The following is a 16,201-nucleotide window of genomic DNA, read 5'->3' as shown; positions in this document are numbered from 1 at the left end:
GTGATGTTCCTCGCAGCAACAACGTGAGCAAATCAACCAGGGCACCTAACATCAGCGGCAGGTGATGCTGGTCCTGAAGAACATGACCGTGAGGGAGCAGGAGCTGGAGGCTGTGGAAGGCATTGTTTCCATAGGAAAGAGGGGATAGAAGTAGCAATTTCACTCCTGAATCTGGGCTCCTGAGAGTGCAGCTGCCAGCGTGATATCATCACGCTTTACCACGGCTGGCATTTCAGCGTCACGCCCTGTGGGGTCGCTTTGTGAGGATGGGGATGGAGGGGACGGCTGGGGAGATAGTAGGACATGGGATATTCATGTGCTAAAAATCCATTTTGAAACATCACACTTGAATTTGCAAGAACAGCAGAACCACATAAAATCTGCCGGCTGCCTCTGACCCTTCCTCTGGGGCGCAGCTCTGCTCTTAGGTGTCGGCCCTCCACCTCCTCAGTGTCTTTTGACAGAAGCCACCACCAGCCTGTCACGCAATCACAAACTGCAGCCTGGCTGCACCGTAACTTCAGCCTTCGACCGTGAGATGACAGGGTCTGCAGTGCGCGGTGGGAGCAGCTGTCTGTCCTGTCACAGGTCCACTGAGCCTCTCTGACTCTGCAGATCTATGACTGGGGCCACTCGGCTCTTCCTGAGGCTCCCCTAGTCCTGTGCGTGCTGAGCACAGGACCAGGCAGGGCACACAACCAAAGGCAAACAGGGTTGAAAATGTGTGTAGTGACTCAAAACCCAAAACATACAAAATATATGAAATATGTTGGCATGCCCCCTCCCCTCCAGAAAAAGGGGGAGCTGGCATCTAACCTGAAATGAGTGCATGGTACAAGACTTGGGAAACACAACTAAGTGGATGGCTGCTCAGTTGCTTACTAGTTATTTCTTGTCCCCATCTTTTTAGTGTCAATTAGTTATGCTGAGGAGAAACTAAGTCTCAAATTCCTTCTCTGCATTAAAAGGTCTAAAAACTCAGAAAGCAGTGTCTTTCAACTCAAATATTTAAACTTCATATACAACCAGTACCAAGGGTTTCAGTAATTATTTTTCAGCAAAAGCAAATGATTGCAGGTCACATGACTTAAGACTACAGTTTATTCAATATGTCTCCAAGCATTAAAAAGATGATTTTATGCAGTCAAACTCAATAAAATTATATCTTAAAGTGCTTTTTATTTTGCTCTTTTTAAAATTTGTTTTGGGAACAACTCGCAACTTCTTCAGTAACTGGTGTCAAAGAATGCACCCTGTACTTCTGGAGAACACAGCATTTTTTTTTTTATTGCTCTTTCAATCTCAATTATATCAGAAAAATACCTTAAAGAGCTTAATTTCCCAATTTTTGATCCTGGTAACATTTCATCAAGATCCAAGTTTATGCGCAGAGCTCTCATCCAGACCAGCCTGAAATTCTATACAAATAGGGAGACATATTAAATACAAAGGTCTGTGTAAACTGAATTCTTTAACTACTAATGTACAGTGAAAAGGAACTTTTATCACATATCTTTACATCATTTTAAATTGGATACGCCTATTCAATGTTACTGCAAGATTAAAAATTTGCCCGCACTCATCTAAAGGCAGCTTGCTTTTTTTTTTTTTTAAAATATAAAAACCAAAGGAATTTCTTTTGTAGCATCATAGAGAAAGCAACAGCTTTATCCTCACTCACTCTTGTTATGTTCATGTAACAAAACAGTCTACCACCGGCTTTATTTCCCAGAATCTCCACAAAAGTGTCAATCCACATGCGGACTGTGCCCCCGGGGGGTCAGCGGATCCACAGGCTGGAGTTCTTCGCTGCCAAACAGCTCCCAGGCCTTCCCCGGGGGGCTGAAGAGTGCTTTCCTTAAAACACATGCTCCTCCCTTCACGGCGCAGGCTCTCCCGGTCCAGCCTCCAGGCTCTTCCAAAGGGTTCAAGGATGAGATTCTGATTTCAAAAAGGTCCTGAGCATCTAGTAACCGTGACGTGACTTCTCATCATGTGCTGGGCACGTCCCCTAGGGATCGACATCGTCCAGGTCACTTCTTAACTCGCTGATCATCATGGGTGATTCAGAACCCTTTGGGAAAGGAAAAGAAGTTAAATACATAGAGTTAAGTTAGAGAAAGAAGTTTTTCTATGCCAACGGACTTGTGTTCTGCAGTTTAAACATGTCCTCATTTAACTACTTAATGTTTATCAAAGGGCAACAAAACATAACAAGTGTTAACACCTTATATTTGATAATTCCTGATTATGCAAAACTTTCATTTCTGTGTTCTCATTTAGTCACAGAAACAACCTAGTGACCTGCCTGCAGTCACAATGTGGCCTTGGGTTAAATCAAATCACTATGCTGAGTCTCAGTTTCCTTCTGTGAAATCAGGGTAACAGCGACCTCACAAGGTTGTTACGAGGATCCGAAAGATTTAGAAACAAACAAAACAGCACACAGAACATCAGCAAGATTCATTTAATGAGGCCTCTGTGCCATGCACTGTGATGGAGCTACAGAAATAGCTTTACAGAAGGTTACAGACCAGAGGGAGGACACGATACACGTCATTACATTTAAACCTGCTGCATTATTTTGCACATAGTAGGTGTTCAATAAATATTGCATTCCTTTTTCTACTATAGCGATTAGTATTAAAAATACTTAAAAAATAAGCTTAAAATTACGCTTTGACTCCCCTAACAGATTTCAATGGCATGAGACCCTTCTTTTCAAGGGTCTGTGTTTCCAGGAAGCCTGGTGAGAGCAGGAGGAGGAAGGGGTGATTCTTCATAACCCAGCAGAACAAGGTACCATCTGGAAGGACCACATCTGCAGCCTGGCTTTATCAGGATGCTCTCCAAGCTCAGCAGAACAGCCAGCAGAGACTGAGGCCAAAGCCTGGCTTAATTTCACGGTGCAGCACTGTTCTGCTTTCTAAGCACACAGTGCCTGAGTCCTGAGCAGAGATCACTAGAGGGTGGAGCTGGTGTCTCCTTTCTCTCTTGATTATGGAGATTCTCTATGGAGAACCTCAGAGCAGGCGCTGCCCTTTCACACAGGACATGCCCTACTGTACCTGCTGTAAGTGCCTCTCTCCGTTCTCATTCGCAGGACTGCTCTCCGACCCGTTACTGCTTCCCGACTGCTCCTTCTCATTCAGGAGAGCTGTGGCATATGCTAATGTGTCCTGCCGGAGATTGAAACACAAGAAAAAGTTAGGGGGTGTGCAGTGGCAGCAGCATCACTGAGGAAGACTACCCTTCACTTGACCTTTGGAGGTGGTGCTTTCACATCAACCTCTGTGGCAGTGGGGGCCAGACTGACCGACCCTCATTGCTTTTCTTCCAGGCAAATAACTCTCAAACTGTACACCAACTTGCTGTCTTTTCATAGAAAATCAATTGTTTCTTCCAGCCTTACTCATTTTTAACCTACGCCTCTTTTCTGAGGCTGCAGTTTCTGAGAAACATACTAAAAATCCTACCTAAGGGATTTCAAGCCACACAAAACCAAAGCTCACCTGAGCTGAAATTGTTCGCTGAAAAGTTTTTCCAGTTGATGTTTCATTAGAGACATTACTCTGCGGTGTCCAGTAATGTTCTGACATCTGAGACAGAAAGTCAAAAATGCCATCAGAGGACTTACCGGGTGGTCCAATGGTTAAGAATCCGCCTTCCACTGCAGGGGACGCAGGTCTGATCCCTGGGTGGGGAACTAAGATTCCACATGCCGCAGGGCAACTAACCCGTGTGCCGCAACTAGAGAGGCTGCATGCCGCAAACTACAAAGCCCACGCGCCACAACTAGAGAGAAGCCTGCATGCCGCAACCAAGACCCCACGTGCTGCAACTAAGACCCGACACAGCCAAAAACTTAAATAAATAAAATATAAAAAAAAAGTCATCAGAGATGACAAATAAGCCCACGTGAGCCCACGATTTCTACCATTAGATATTACAGTACAAAAAGCATCTAGGGACTTCCCCGGTGGTCCAGCAGTTAAGACTTCATGCTCCCAATGCAGGGGGCCCAAGTTTGATCCCTGGTCAGGGAACTAGATCCCGCATGCCGCATCTAAGAGCCCGCATGCTGCAACTAAAGATCCCACATGCGGCAACGAAGATCCCACGTGCTGCAACTAAGACCTGGTGCAGCCGAATAAATAAATAAAATAAAAATTAAAAGCACCTAAAATAGCATATAAATTGACCCAGACTTTCTGTCACATCAGGAGATTCTTTCTTAGAAGATTCCACTTCCATTCTCAAGAGCTCACTAAAATATCAATATTATCTCTTATATAATCATCCTTACCTTTTTACCCATAAAATTAAAACACATGTATTAAGATACAAATTAAATGCATAAAGATAGGTATCAACTGTACTAAAAAAAAGTCTGAACTCTGAAAATATTTTGAGGACAGTCTCCAAATTAGAGACTTTTCCTGATAGGATATGCTGCTATTGATTCCTATGTTACAGCCAGAAAAGTTAAAAACTCAATTACCTTCTTCTGCAGCCACTGTACAGCCCAACTCCAGTGATGGGAGTTCTCCTTGAAGTATTCTTTAGCAGCAGGACACCTGGTGATTGGAGGAAATTTTTATTAGCCAAATGCTTTCTCTGCAAATATACTTCTTTAACATATAGTACTTTAAAATTTGGAAACACAAGTGCTACTTTCATTAAAGTTCAGTTGTCTTTACATTAAATGTGTACTTTTTTTGGTTTGGATACATTCACATGTTTAAACTTCAAAAGGCAGTAAAAGATAAATATGTGGTGAAAAGTTTCTTATCTACCTCTAACTCACCCACCTCATTCTATTAAAATTCCAAGTTGGAAAATGAAAAATAAAATACCCACAACAAATTGTACATTTAATAAATAACCTATTTATTTAATTAAATTAAAGCATAGTTGATTTACAATGTTGTGTTAGTTTCCGGTGTACAGCAAAGTGATTTAGTTATAAATATACCTTTTCAGATTCTTTTCCATTGTAGGTTATTACAAGATGTTGTATACAGTTCCCTGTGCTATACAGTAGGACCTTGTTGTTTACCTATTTTGTGTATAGTAGTGTGTATCTGCTAATCCCAAACTCCTAATTTATCCCTCCCCCACCTCCTTTCTCCTTTGGTAACCGTAAGTTTGTTTTCTATGTCTGAGTCTGTTTTTTCTGTAAATAAGTTCATTTGTATCATATTTTAGATTCCATATATAAGTGATATGATATTTGTCTTTCTCTGTCTGACTTACTTACTTAGTATGATAATCTCTAAGTCCATCCATGTTGCTGCAAATGGCATTATTTCAGTCCCTTTTATGGTTGAGTAGTATTCCATGGTATATATATACACCACATCTTTATCCATTCCTCTGTCGATGGACATTTAGGTTGCTTCTATGTCTTGGCTATTGTAAACAGTGTTGCAATGAACACTGGGGTGCATGTATCTTTTCAAATTAGAGGTTTTCTCCAGATGTATGCCCAGGAGTGAGATTGCTGGATCATATGGTAACTCTGTTTTTAGTTTTTTTTTTTTTCTCTGCGGTACGCGGGCCTCTCACTGCTGTGGCCTCTCCCGTTGCAGAGCACAGGCTCCGGACGCGCAGGCTCAGTGGCCATGGCCCACGGGCCCAGCCGCTCCGCGGCATGTGGGATTCTCCCGGACCAGGGCACGAACCCGCGTCCCCTGCATCGGCAGGCAGACTCTCAACCACTGCGCCACCAGGGAAGCCCTGTTTTTTAGTTTTGTGAGGAACCTCCGTACTGTTTTCCATAGTGGCTGTACCAATTTACATTCCCACCAACAGTGCAGGAGGGTTCCCTTTTCTCCACACCCTCTCCAGAATTTATTATTTGTAGACTTTTTAATGATGGCCATTCTGACCAGTGTGAGGTGATTACCTCATTGTAGTTTTGATTTGCATTTCTCTGATAATGAGTGATGTTGAGCATCTTTTCATATGCCTATTGGCCATTTGTATGTCTTCTTTGGAGAAATGCTTATTTAGATCTTCTGCCCAGTTTTTGATTGGGTTGTTTGTTTTTTTTGTTATTGAGTTGTATGAGTTGTGTGTATATTTTGGAAACTTAGCTACTGTCCGTTGCATCATTTGCAAGTATTTTTTCCCAGTCCATAGGTTGTCTTTTCGTTTTGTTTATGGTTTCTTTTGCTGTGCAAAAGCTTAGAAATTTTATTAGGTCCCATTTGTTTATTTTTACTTTTATTCCTATTGCCTTGGGAGACTGACCTAAGAAAACACTGCTACAATTTATGTCAGAGAATGTTTTGCCTATGTTCTCTCCTAGTAGTTTTAAGGTGTCCAATAAATGACCTCGTGATAAAATCAAACTAGTCTTTAATTTTTGTTATTTAAATAAGAATGATATTATGGGAAAAACTATTTTAAAATGTGATTTTGGAGCACCCCTGCTTTCCATTTTTATTTGCTCATCTAGAAAGCTGTCCTTATTTGAAGACACTACCGATGGGGATATTGCCACTAATGTATATAAAATGTGATATGTGCAGGGTATGGAAGCACATATAAAGACACTACTGATGTCTGGACTGTGTGTCTGCTGGCATCAGACATGCTATGTGGCCCCAACACTACTTGGAAATGCCACTTTTAGGCAAGGGCTTATGATGACATGTTGCCAATATGAAACCTAATTAATGAACGCACAATTGTGGCAGAATGATTTCCATCTGTGTCTACAATGTTGTGTCATCTGGAAAACACGTGTTCATGCATTATTTCAATGGGGCTCTCAATTTAAATCTGTTGAGGATGCTCAAATGCAGCAGATTAATCCCAACAGATTTCTCATTCTCATTCTGGTACAAGTCCAAGGATGGCAATACCCATGCCTAAGAATCAGCGAAAATCTGGAGCAAAATAAATTAAACTATAAAAAGAGCTCGGTGCAAGACTCAGTGATGGCAGTGCAGTCTGCTCAATAACCTCGGGTTACACTCCTGTACATAAATCCTGAAAAGACAAAATCTCTAATTTGAAAAGATACATGAACCCCAATGTTAACTGCAGCACTGTTTACAACAGCCAAGACATGGAAACAACCCAAGTGCCCATCAACTGACGACTGATTTAAGAAGATGTGATGTGTATATGTACATATATATATATATATATATATATATATGTATACACACACACACACACACAATGGAATATTACTCAGCCATAAAAAGAATGAAATATTGCCATTTGCAACAACATACATGGACCTAGAGAATATTATACTTCGTGAAGTTAGACAAAGACAAATATTATATGATATCATTTATATGTGGAATCTAAAAAATAATACAAATGAATCTATATATAAAACAGAAACAGGGCTTCCCTGGTGGCACAGTGGTTGAGAGTCCGCCTGCCGATGCAGGGGACATGGGTTCGTGCCCCGGTCCGGGAAGATCCCACATGCCGCGGAGCGGCTGGGCCCGTGAGCCATGGCCGCTGAGCCTGCGCGTCCGGAGCCTGTGCTCCGCAACGGGAGAGGCCACAACCGTGGGAGGCCCGCGTACCACAAAAAAAAAAAAAAAAAAAAAAAAAAAAAAAACAGAAACAGACTCACAGACATAGAAAACAAACTTATGGTTACTGGGGAAAGGCATGGGTGGGGAGGATAAATTAGGAGTATGGGTTTAACATACAAACTACTATATATACAACAGATGATAAGCAACAAGGATTAACTGTACAGCACAGGGAACTATATTCAATATCTTATAATAACCTATAATGGAAAATAATCTGAAACAAAATATATAACTGAATCACTTTGTTGTACACCTGAAACTAACACAATATTATAAATCAACTATACTTCAATTAAAAAAAAATAACCTTGGGTTAGGATGCAGTCACTCTGATCTTTTGTTGGCCAACGTACTAAATCGGGGAGCTGAAGTTGCAAACCACTCAGGTTCCTTCTAACATTGAGAACCTTTGCTTTCCAAGGGTCTACTGACAGATGAATAGATAAGCAAAATATACTATCCATATATCTATACTATGGAGTATTATTCAGCCTTAAAAAGAAACGGAATTCTGATACATGCTACGATGTGGATACACCTTGAAGCCATCATGATAAGTGAAATAAGCCAGTCATAAAAGGACAAATACTCTATGATTCCATTTATGTGAGGTACCTACGACAGTCAAATTCATGAAGATAAAAAGTAGAACGACGGTTGCCAGGGGCTGGAGGGAGGAGGAATGGAGAGTTACTGTTTAATGGGTACAGAGTTTCAGTTCTGGAAGATGAAAAAAGTTCTGGAGCCTGATGGTGGTGATGGCTGCACTAACAATGTGAGTGTACTTAATGCCATTGAACTGTACACCTAAAAATGGCTAAAATGGTGAATTTTATGTTATGTATATTTTAGCACAATTAAATAAAAAGAAAAAAGAACCTCTGCCTTGAAGTCAGTCAGCCTGTGATCAAGTCCTAGCTCTGACGGCAGGCATGTCACTTAAACCACCTATGACATGGTGTACTTAACCTCATAAAGTTGTTGAAAAGGTTAAATGAGAATACAGGCGAAGTATTTAGCATAGTGCCTGGGTTCATAAGTGTAATTAGCTGTTATATGACTTTGTCTCTTGAGAGACAATTTTGAAAGTGGGGACCTAGAAGCCGACACAGTTGGTAGTTAACTAAAGGTCTCCTGAGTGAAGGTTCATCAACTTTTTGTTGTCGAGGCCCCTAAATCTGCCTTGGACTCTTGCCCTTCCTGCATAAAGCCTGGTGGTTTAGCATTTTTTTTTCCTTGGATTACAAGATCTGTTACCTTTAACACTCCCCCTCCACATCTCTTGGAGATCATTTGAATAGTTGTCTGTACCATCCAAGCAAGCATGCCCTGACTGGGTCAGATTTTCTAGGTACTAAAACAAGGCAGATTTTTTTCCTCTGGTCATATTTGACTTGTAACTAAAACACCATTTCCTCATTGCATTTTGAGTCAATACTTACTTCTGAGCAAGAGTTACAAGAAATTTGACACACTGGTAGCAGCGACTGCTGTCCACGTGATTACTGTGGTGCATCAGAGCTGAAGGAACAGAAGAGGAAATTTTAACAATAAAGCACTAAACTGAAAGTGGGTCCAAGTGATGACAGCTCTCTTGTTCTGAAAATTTACAACCAACTATTTTGATAAGCAGATAAGAAACTTAACAAAAACATGGTGGTGCTGACTCAACAGGATTCCCTAAATTCTAATGGGTAGAAACACTAAGTAGTATTCAAGAAACACACAGGGTGGTGAAAGTTCGACTTTTACAAGAACTGAAAGGAACTAAAATTTATAATGGCTGACAATTCACCTAGAGACCTTCAAAGTTCTCCATCCACCATACTCCTGACAGAGAGTGCTTAAAATACTTTAACTGTGATAAATGGATCTGTATGGTAGTTGTTCAGTTCAACAAATATTTTCTGCTCTTTGCTTTTAGCATTTAGAGATAAATTACAGCTGATCCTTAAACAACATGGGTTTGAACTGTGCAGGTCCACTTACATATGATTTTTTTCAAGAAATACATATAGTACTACACAATTTGTGGTTGGTTGAACACTCAGATGCAGAACTGTGGATTCGAAGGGTGGACTCTGGAACTTGAGCGTCTGTGGGGTTTGGTATCCAAGGTGGGTCCTGGAACCAATGCCCTGCGGGTACCCAGGGATGACTGTAATGCCTGGTCCCTGCTCTTGAGCAGTGTATCCTCTGTAAGTTCCAGAGAGCCCGGGGACTGCCCTGAGCAGAGTACACCATTCCAAAGGGGGTGGCCTAGAATGCTGTAGCTACAGAACCTTTTTAGCATAAATTTCCTTTCTGCAATAAAGAGAGATCCTAAAACGTCTCTAATACATAGCAAAATCTAAAATGACTCAAGTTAACTGGAAACACAGGTGGATGGTGGGAGTTGGATAAGACTATTTTTAACTAATCTTTTCCTAAGAAATAGCTCATTAAAGCCACTTTAGCCTTCTGGAAAAGAAAACTGTCAAAAAACTTTTATGAATAGACAATAGAAATTTGGGTGCATTCATACCACAGGTAAAAAAAAAAAAAAATTACATTTCATGAGCTTGACAATATCCTGCGTCTAAGGTTTTAGTTTTTTCCTCCTCAATGGCTACGGAGTGGGATGAATGATTTCTTGCTTAAGTGGACAAACTTTAGCTTGTTGAAGAAAGTCACAGCACCCCCAAATCTTACCTGACCCAGTAAAAGGACCTCAAACTGTGTCTTACTAAAAGTAGGAGAGTGTCCAGGGCGATAAGATCCTCTGGCTCTAATTCTCCTGACTAGAATGAGGGAGCCCAACAGCCCTGACCAGACTTCTCGTGGCTTCCTCACTGATCCACGCCAGGCAGAGCGTGGGGGGCAGACCCCAGGGAGGAGAGACTGGCTGGAACGATGAGCTCTCTGCACGTTTACTGCAGACACTTCTTCATAAGGCAGCCATACTTGCCTAGTAATCCATTTTCTGTCTCAAACACAAATTTGACTCGCTCCACTTGTATGGGATCCTCAATGACCTGGGAGAAGCAGGAAACAAAGGCTGGTAAATGAAGGAAGGAACTTGTGTTACAGCCACTGGTGCCTTTAAAACAAAATAATTCAAGAGATTATATAGTTTCTAACATAACAAAACCAAATACAAACAAATATCAAGTCATTGCTGTATTTCTCAACAATAAATTTTAAACTAAACATGAAAAACTATTACGTAAGTAATATTTGAAGATACACTTATTTTCTAATACGTGTTCTTACCGATAACATCTAGAGTTCTCTATGGGTTATATGGACGCATATTTCATGATCCCAAGGATAAGAGGTTTATGGTTTACAAAAATGTGTCAAAGTTTTGATGTAACACATGCTCTGCAAGTTGACGTGGAGGTTTACGCCACGCCAAACGGGCTGGATCTACATCTTACTCTCACTGTACTTCTAATGCTCGGGCACTGAACCGTGCATGGTGCAGTAAACTGAACGGGTCTGCTGTTGAGCAGATGAACAATACACAGACCCACCCCAAGGAGCAACAATCTTCCAAAAGCACTAGGACCAGAAGGCGGTAAAGACCAGAAAGACAGACTTCTTAGAAATGGCACCCATGAGGTACTGCCATATTCAAAAGTGTTTATTAAATGCCTACCCTGTGCCAAGGCCTAAGGGACCTAAAGGGAACCCAGGTCCCCCCGCTCCCGCCCCTCTTTAAAAAGCCCCTGGGCTAGTCTCTCACTGGCTCACGGTCAGTCACCAAATTCTACTGATTCTCTTTCTAAACACCTACTGTTCTGGCCTTTGCTCCCTCTACTCCTGTCTCTCCTTAGTACAAGCCTTGTTATTTCACATTCAGATTACTGCCACAGACTCCTATGTGGTCTTCCAATTCCAACCTTGCTTCCTTCTTTAGTTCATCCTTCAAGACAACTGCCGGAGGAATCTTTCTAAGAAATAAATCAGGTCACATTGCTTTCCTGCTTCAAACCCTCCCATCACCGACGGCAGAAGTTGCTAACTTAAATGTCTACAGAGCCCAAGATGATAGGACACGAGCCACGCGGCAGACAAGAGGAGTGGTGAGGACACTGGGGAACGGGAGACCACAAGCCTCATCGAGGGGTTGTGCCGCTGCTGTTCTAGGTGATGGGCGTGGAGGAAACGGAGCCAGTGTGGCCAGATTACCTGCTTCCTCAAGACAGGCTGGGATCCAGAAAGTAAAAAACAAGACAATTTGCGCCAACTTAAATAGACACGTAGGTGGAACTTGGCCACCAGAGTGCCACCACTGACCTACAGGGAAAAGTCTACACGCACTGGTACCTGAAGCCTTTCCTGGTCTGGTTTGGGCTTCTTCCCCAAGCCCTACGAATTTCCACTCCTTCTAGCTCTACCTCTACAATTCACTGAGCAAACCAGGGGTTTGGTGGAGAGCATGGGATCCAGGGCCAGTCGCTTGGCTCAGATCCTGGCTCTGTCACTTCCTGAACAATGGCCTTGGGCAGCTCACTCCACCTCTCTAAGTTCAGCTTCTAATAAAACTATACTTCACTGATTACAACTGAATTTTAGCCCCTGCTTTTCATATTTCTGAAATTGGGATGTACCCTACGGTGGATTACGTTTCAGTTTTTTGGCTCACGAAGATATCTTCAGTGGTACACAGTCAGTCAGTGGTGTCTCAGATTCGAGTGAACTATAGAGCCAGCCGTTCACCTCTGCCGGTCACAGGGTCACACAAGATCACATCTGAGCTGATCACAGTTTCCTGTCCATGGTGAGGCCTTTGCTCTCTGTACTGTGATCGCCTGTGTACTTGTCTGCCTCCCTCACTAAACTGCAAGTGCCTATGAGGCGGTTTATTATCACTCACTTCTAAGTCAGTAATGCATGAAAAATGGCTGACATGAAGAGGACACAGTGAGTACAGACCAAAGGAAAGCAAAGGCAACACAAGGACACACAGTTTTTATTCATGAACACATGCTGACTAGTAAATACCTAAATGCAAGTGAATTAGAACATTTATGACTTACCAACATCTCATGAAGTAGTTGGAACGTATTCTTTAACTCATGGGGTGGAGCTGTTTCTAGTTGGTTCTGAAATATTTTTTAAAAGCATAAAGATTCCAGTGAGTCTTCAGTGGAAAGCACACTGGAGTGGCAACCAACAGTGCTGCATTCCAGCCCTGGTTCCACCACCTCCTGGCTGATATTGGGCAACTCGTTCCCTTCTCTGCGTCTCAGTTCCCCAAATGCTAAATCTGGGGACTGAAACAAACAACCTCTATGGTCCTCCCACCTGTAACCCTCCTTGATCTTTTACTATGAAATTAGGAAGGAGACAGGAAAAAAAGCAGAAAGGAAGGGAGATAATTTTCAGTCACTAAACAAGCCTAAGTGTATACTTGTATTTCATTTATACACATCCTATTTTGTTGAACATGCTGGAGTAGCTATGAGAATGCAAATGAGAGCATTCTGAGATCAGCATGCTATGAGTGAAATATATAACAAAATTCAGCGTAGGAAGTGGAAAAATCTACCAAGATACACTAAGTGAAGAAAGCAAGGTTCAGAAAACTCACACTCCTGTGCATTTTAGTAACCTTATACATATGTGTAGTAGGAAAGGATACTGCATTACAACACCGCACTTGCAAGGTGCCAGGCACGGTACTAAGTAAGTGAATGAGGCCTGGAAAGACATATATAATGTGACAATACTGATCCGTGGCGTAGGGTGGAGAGGGGATGAGCCTGGCTGGTGGTGGTCAAGGTGGACTTTGGCCTTGTTTGCACGTTTTAGATTTTCACCAAGAGAATGCAGTTATATGTCATCCATGTAATTAAAAATTAAAGATTAAAAACAAATAAAAATGCTAGGTGTAGGCTTAAAGGTTTTTCTCATAATCCCCAGTAAGGTAGTAAACAATATGGTTAAGAGCACAGCCCTGGAAACACCCTGCTGATGTTCAAACTCCCACTCTGCTACTTACTGGTTGTGTGACCCTGTGCCTCAGTTTCTTCAATTGCAGAATGGTGATAAAAACATATCTACCTCAAAGGACTTACGTATTTGAGAATTAAGTGAGTTAGACAGGTATTATTCTTGGAACAGTGCTTGGCATCCAATAAGTGCAACATAAATAATTACTACACACTGATCAGAGCTTCATAAATGAACTGCATACATTACTATTTCAGAAGGTGACAAAAATCAATCTACTTTTGATATTTTAGATGCTGCCTGGGGAAATAATCTAAACCTGTAAAACCATTTTACACAATAATGGTCACCACAGCATTATCATTAACTGTAAAATATTATTCTTAATAGTTAAGAATTGAACCCAATGCAAATGTGCATCACTAGGAAGGGAATGGCTAAGTAAATTACGGTACATGAGAGAATGAAATATACTCAGATAACTTTTAATGATATGGAAAATACTTATAAATGTCAAGTGAAAAAAAGGACACAAAATCATAAAGACAATAAAATCCCAATTATGTTAAAATACATGCATAAAAAATAAAAGGGAAATGTACGAGAATATTATAAATGGTCAGATTTTGAGTTCTTTTTTATTCTTCATTTAAAAAAAAACCCAATAAGTATATACTATTTTTATGATTAGGAAAAACAATTAAGATTATTAAAAGAAACATAGTGCCTGGGAGCCAAAGGAATGCTTTCCTAGTGTCTCACCCACAGGCTCTCAGGCTATCACCGGGTTTCCTGAGGTCCTACCTTAATGAAATGCAGCATGGTGAAGGAGAAATGCTCGTTACAGAAACAGCAGTACACCACCATCTCAATGAGCGCCAGCAGTGAGCCTGTCAGCTCTCGCAGAGCAAACATCACCTAGCGAGAGGGCAGAGAGGAGTGAGCCTTTCTTCTGTCACAGGTTACTGCTGATACGCTGCTTCTGACTTTCACTGAAATCTGCTCAGATTTATGATCATCAACATTGCCTCAAAATAGTCGGAGTCTGTCTGAGAGTTAACACAATTTGTGCAAATGTGCACCTTTCTCTCGGGAGTCACCTTCATCAGATTTTTAGAGGTAAATCTCCTCCTCCCCCATTAAAATAACCACCGATAGATCCAAAAAATACACAATATTAAGCTTAAAAAAGAAAAAGGAGATATATAGCACAGCACTGTTGATGTACCTAAAAACCAGTATGATTATGTTCACAGTCATATATATGTAAATCAAGTAATGGAAGAAGGGCTGGAAGATTACGTTCTCAAGAGGGGGTAGTTCTGGGTGGAAGGGAAAGGGACTCATTGTGGATGGGCCACAATGGGGGGGTTGTGAGCAGCCCACTTCCATACTCCTGAGGTTGAAAAACCCATGTGCTTCAGAGCTGTAGTGTTCCAGGACCAGGGACACATACAAGAGACTGGGAATAAACTCTCTGATAATAAACTGAATGGCTGTGACTGGGGAGGTGCCATGTACCTAGCTGCTGGGACCTGGAGGGGTAATTAGCTGGGCTGGATCTTGAGGCCCAATTCTTAGCTGCAGACAGGACTAAGAATATTTAGTCCTTATTTCTTCCTGACACACATACAGGAAATAAACTTATTTGAAATAATCACTTCTCTTAACAATACTCCCCTTCATCAGAGCAACATACAAAATACAACTTATAACAAAAGGCATTTTTCCTCAAAAAGAAGAAAACAGCTAAAACAAAAAGAAAGTGGCTTTAGCAGAATTAAGTACATACCTCTAACAGGTAAGGTTTCCCTTCGGACAAGAACAACAGGGCTTCGACTTCCTCATGGAGGGGCAGCAGGGGACTCGAGGGGGCAATGCTAATAGGCGGCCGTTGTTTAAATGCACCCGGAGCTTTAGGGGACCAAAGAAAAACCCACTTTACTGGATATTATCACATGCAATCGACTCTACAAGGCAAAGCGATCCCCTCAAGATTCATACATGCAACTGCTGAGCACCTACAACTGTTCCCTCACAGACATGAGATGGGAGAAAACACTTACCCCTCTCTTTCAATGTATGCCCAGGATGTAGGTGTAAGACCTCTAGACTCCTGGTGATTCCACCCAAGACAATCTTCCAAAGAAGTTAAAATATACAAAGTGCATGAAAAAAAAAAAAAAAGCCCAAAGTGCCTCTGAAGAGACCCTGGACAAGGCACTTCTGTTGCTCAATGGCCAGCACCACCTGTGCTGTGCAGAATCAACCCACGTGGAAGGGGTTACCCCACATGGTAGAAAAGCAAGGACTCCCACTCTCATTTTCTTTTGCAAACCTTTCTAACTCATGAATGCAGTAGCTTTGCCTCTGTAGATGGGCGAGTCAGAGTTTAGGAAGCATACTCTAGCTCACGACCATTTGAATGCTCTCCCACGTCCCTTCAGACAGCCAACGGCACTTCCAGATCAGAGGGATGCCCTGTGCTTTTTAATCTAGTTTCCTGGTCAGATGACATGAAAACCCTACCACAGGCTCGGGGGTCAGAGGCTTGCATTCCACACTGGCTGCCACGCCCCTGACTAGCGGTGAGACTTTCAGGGGCTACCAGACCTCTCCCTATCTCAGCTTCTGCACACACAGGAGGGGAACTGCCCTCACAGGTTTGCTGAGAGGATTCAACACAACAA

The 16,201-nt window shown here is 41.9% G+C and overlaps 1 protein-coding gene across 5 annotated transcripts in view; it reads right to left on the bottom strand.

Annotated features, from left to right (window-relative positions):
* Window positions 1-1,159: 1,159 nt before the first annotated feature.
* The window catches only part of USP24 (ubiquitin specific peptidase 24), a 148,263-nt gene continuing 133,221 nt past the window's right edge, over window positions 1,160-16,201 (bottom strand). For 4 of the 5 annotated variants that reach the window (XM_060139935.1, XM_060139938.1, XM_060139937.1 and 1 more), the window contains 9 exons: window positions 15,304-15,425; window positions 14,316-14,429; window positions 12,596-12,661; window positions 10,519-10,585; window positions 9,014-9,092; window positions 4,502-4,577; window positions 3,513-3,599; window positions 3,069-3,179; window positions 1,160-2,074 (listed from right to left, as the gene is read on the bottom strand). In XM_060139935.1, coding sequence (XP_059995918.1) covers window positions 2,012-2,074; window positions 3,069-3,179; window positions 3,513-3,599; window positions 4,502-4,577; window positions 9,014-9,092; window positions 10,519-10,585; window positions 12,596-12,661; window positions 14,316-14,429; window positions 15,304-15,425 — 785 coding nt within the window. In that variant the 3' untranslated portion in view covers window positions 1,160-2,011. The remainder of the gene's footprint in view (window positions 2,075-3,068; window positions 3,180-3,512; window positions 3,600-4,501; window positions 4,578-9,013; window positions 9,093-10,518; window positions 10,586-12,595; window positions 12,662-14,315; window positions 14,430-15,303; window positions 15,426-16,201) is intronic. The other variant, XR_009538921.1, reaches the window with a different exon arrangement.

Source organism: Lagenorhynchus albirostris, chromosome 2, assembly GCF_949774975.1.
Source record: "Lagenorhynchus albirostris chromosome 2, mLagAlb1.1, whole genome shotgun sequence".
Classification (NCBI taxonomy): domain Eukaryota; kingdom Metazoa; phylum Chordata; class Mammalia; order Artiodactyla; family Delphinidae; genus Lagenorhynchus; species Lagenorhynchus albirostris.
The sequence above is the reverse complement of the archived record's forward strand: the minus strand, read 5'-3'. Positions and strand labels throughout refer to the sequence as shown.